At 37.6% G+C, this 3,791-nt stretch overlaps 1 protein-coding gene across 1 annotated transcript; it reads left to right on the top strand.

Moving 5' to 3' along the window:
* Nucleotides 1–212: 212 nt before the first annotated feature.
* On the top strand, nucleotides 213–1,877 carry LOC143885915 (uncharacterized). The gene has a single exon (XM_077389951.1). It carries the CDS (start codon nucleotides 213–215, stop codon nucleotides 1,875–1,877), a length of 1,665 nt encoding a protein of 554 aa, XP_077246066.1.
* Nucleotides 1,878–3,791: the final 1,914 nt, after the last annotated feature.

The raw sequence follows: 3,791 nt of genomic DNA, 5'->3' as shown, positions 1-3,791 counted from the left end.
ACCTTATAAATTACAGATTATTAAACGATTAAATATCCCATCTTATAAATGAAGTTCATTATATTATATAGAGGAAAGGGTTCCTGCTAACGTTAGAGTAAAAAAAAGTGGGCCCACATTGTTTGGAGGATCCAAAGCATTCATTTGGAAGGCCCTTTCATGGATAGGGTGTCCACAAAAAATCAGCTCCATTGGATCATATTAATGAAGATATGAAGAGGGTTTGTGTGGAGAAGTATCCTGGGAATCTCAAACTAGTGACTTCAGATATCCAAAAGGATATAGTGAGTGCATGTGCAATTGAAACCACTAACTCAATCATTAAAGATCTCGGGGATTCATTGTTTTCTATTTTGGTTGATGAAGCTCGTGATGTTTCTAGCAAGGAGCAAATGGCCGTAGTTATACGTTATGTAGATAAGCTTGGGCATGTGGTTGAGCGTTTGTTAGGTATTACGCACGTTCCCAACACCACTGCTACATCCCTTAAGGAAGAAATTGAAGCAATATTGGCCAAGCATAAATTGAGCATATCGAGACTTCGTGGTCAAGGATATGATGGGGCAAGTAACATGCAAGGGGAGTTTAATGGTCTTAAAGCACTAATCTTGAAGGGGAATGAATATGCTTACTATGTTCATTGTTTTGCTCATCAATTACAGTTGGCATTAGTTGGTGTTGCAAAGAAAAATATGAACATCTCCGATCTCTTTTTTTTAGTTACAAATGTAGTAAATGTTGTTGGGGGTTCTTGTAAGCGCCATGATATTCTTCAGGAGATTCAACTTGCAAAAATTAAGGAAGCACTTGAAAATGGTGAGCTTTCAAATGGACAAGGACTTAATCAAGAGACCACACTCAAACGTGCGAGGGATACACGTTGGAGCTCACACTATAGAACACTGGTTAGTTTGAAATATATGTTTTCCTCTATTCTTGATGTGCTTGATCTTATTGTCAAAGATATGAAGTTAAGTTCAGATCAATGGCATGAAGCACATAATCTCTTGAAATCATTGCAAGCTTTTGAATTCACATTTTCCCTTCATTTGATGATAAGTTTATTGGAAATTACAAATGAATTGTCGCAAGCATTACAAAGGAAGGATCAAGATATTGTGAATGCCATGACATTAGTGAGAATATTAAAACAACGACTACAATTGATGCGAGACAATGGATGGAATTCTTTGTTAGATGACATTTCTTCATTTTGTGCCAAACATGACATAGAAGTCCCTAACATGGTTGATACTTATGTTGTTCCCGGAAGAGTGCGACGGCATGTAGATAAAAGAACGGTCTTGCACCATTTTCAAGTTGAGTTGTTTTTTCAAGTTATAGACTTGCAACTTCAAGAGCTCAATAGTCGTTTCAATGAAGCAAATACAGAGTTGCTTCTATGTGTAGCATGTTTGAATCCAAGTGATTCATTTTATGCATTTGATAAAGAGAAGTTGATTCGACTCTCTAAGTTTAATCTAAAAGAATTTCCAGAAGTTCAATATTCTACAAAAGAATTAGACAACCAACTTGAAACATATATTCTTGATATGAGGTCTAATACTCACTTTGTGAATTTGAAAGGAATTGGAGATCTTGCTGAAAAAATGGTTGATAAGGGAAAGCATGCCTTGTATCCACTTGTTTACAAGCTCATCACATTGGTACTAATTTTACCAGTCGCAACTGCAACCGTTGAGAGGGCCTTTTCTGCCATGAAGATCTTGAAGAATCGATTACGCAATAGAATGTCAGATCAATTTATGGCCGATTGCTTGATTCCATATGTTGAGAAGGATATTTTTGGTAACATTGATGATGAGACAATCATGTGTCGTTTCCAAAAAATGAGACCGCGTCAAGGAAGCCTATAAAATTTTCTTATGGTCATGTTATTAGGTTTTGCACTCTAAAATTGTAAGATGTCATTTTTGTTTACCTCAATGTATGTTGGTGATGGAATATATATGAAGGTTTTTTTTGGAAACTATAATATTGCTTTCATTTGTTTGGAGAAAAAAAATTACTATAATTTTTGCCCCCCTTGTTCAAAATTTCTGGCATCGCCCCTGCTAATAGGGTGTCGGTACGCACAATATATCTTTTCATCATATTTACTAGGTTTCGTTCTTGTCACTTTTGCTGTGATGCCCATTCCCAACGACACATCTTGTCATCATTTATAGTGTTAAGTGATAAGCGTCGGGTGACACTTTAAGATAGTGAATAGAATGTAAGGACACTAGAGCGTTCATTATGAGTATGTACTATCTAAAGCATCTGGCATGTGTTGTATGATGCACACCTCATGGAGTTGAAAATTATACATTTGAAACAATTCTGTTTGCCTGCAGCTAGTTACCTTCTAGATTAGAGGTATAAGTAATCAATAGGGAGGAGACAAACATTTGATTTACCTAGAATTTACCTAGTAGAATAGTCATAAGTAGTGTTCGGTTGCCAAACTCATATAGTAGTGGGAAGAGTGTCACTACCAATATAGAAAGAGGAGACAGATAAAAGAGAGAAAGAAAGAAAAAGAATCATTCTCTAAGACAAATTTCACTATTTTTAATAAATTTGGCTTCGAAGGTATGAGGAGGGAATATGGATTCCACATCACCAGACATGCAATAATTACCTATGAAACTTGTTTGGTAGTCTCTAGGGATTTCGATGCTACATTGGCAACCAAACAAGAGATTTTACTGACGTGGAACCCAAATGCAACACAAAACCCCTAAATTATTGAAATCCATATATCTAAGCAACCCAAGAAGGGGGGTGGGGTTGAATTGGGTATAATAGAAATTTGATGTTTTGAAAAACTTGTTTTTACAAGAAACACTTCTTAAATCCTTCTTAAATCAAATTTAACCCTTGTTACTTTAAGATATTACCCATCATCAAATGTAAGGAGAGAAGGGAAGAAGCACACCACAATAAGAACTAAGATTTTTATAGTGGTTCGGTCTTCTCAAAAGACCTACTCCGCGTACTCTTACAAGTTTGTCGTCATTGAAATTCTCTACTATTTCGGACACCACACCATGGCCGGGTCCGAAGCATCCTTACAATCACCAAGGGTCACAAACCTTGGTGATTGTAAGGGTTGTGACCCTTACAATGGATAAAAGGAAGTATGAAGTACTCTTTGCCTCTTGTTTAGGATAATACAAAAATGGAAGCTTAGAACAACTCTTGACTCACAATACAATAAATCCCTAATGAACCTCTCTTCATTGATGGAAGTAATGGCACTAGACAGATATAAATGTAGGCTCGTTGCATTCAATAGTTAAAGTGAGTGTAAGTGAAGAATTAAAGCTCGACAATAGAGGCTCACAGATGCAAGAGTTGTGATTTAGGGTTTTGTAAGGAGTATATATAGTTGAGTCTTGAGAAAACCCTAATTTTTTTGTCTTCACGGGGCCTCGCGGATGAAGTCCGGACGTCCGACGATTTTGCCCGTTTGAATTTTAAAAACACGCCAGGTCCGTCACGAATGTCCGCCGGTGTAGACACCCCATTTTGACCGGACCCAAGTTCGTTGTGTTTGTTCAAAGCCCCATTCAATCACCAAGCTAAGATCCCAAATTGCATCGCAAGTTAGGTTAGGGTCTCATCAGGGCCCCCGTCAAATTTCATCAAAATCCGACCCGATTTGTCAAATAAGACGAGCCTCGAGAGCGTCATAGTATAAATGCATAAGGGGAGTGATTTATCCGCAGTAGGGAATATCCAGCTGAGAAGGGGAGTGAATTTATCCTGCGAAGGGCGCGCCTGGC

This window comes from Tasmannia lanceolata, unplaced genomic scaffold (assembly GCF_043159265.1).
Source record: "Tasmannia lanceolata isolate RefF3 unplaced genomic scaffold, GAP_Taslan_0.1 ptg000011l, whole genome shotgun sequence".
Lineage (NCBI taxonomy): Eukaryota > Viridiplantae > Streptophyta > Magnoliopsida > Canellales > Winteraceae > Tasmannia > Tasmannia lanceolata.
The sequence above is the reverse complement of the archived record's forward strand: the minus strand, read 5'-3'. Positions and strand labels throughout refer to the sequence as shown.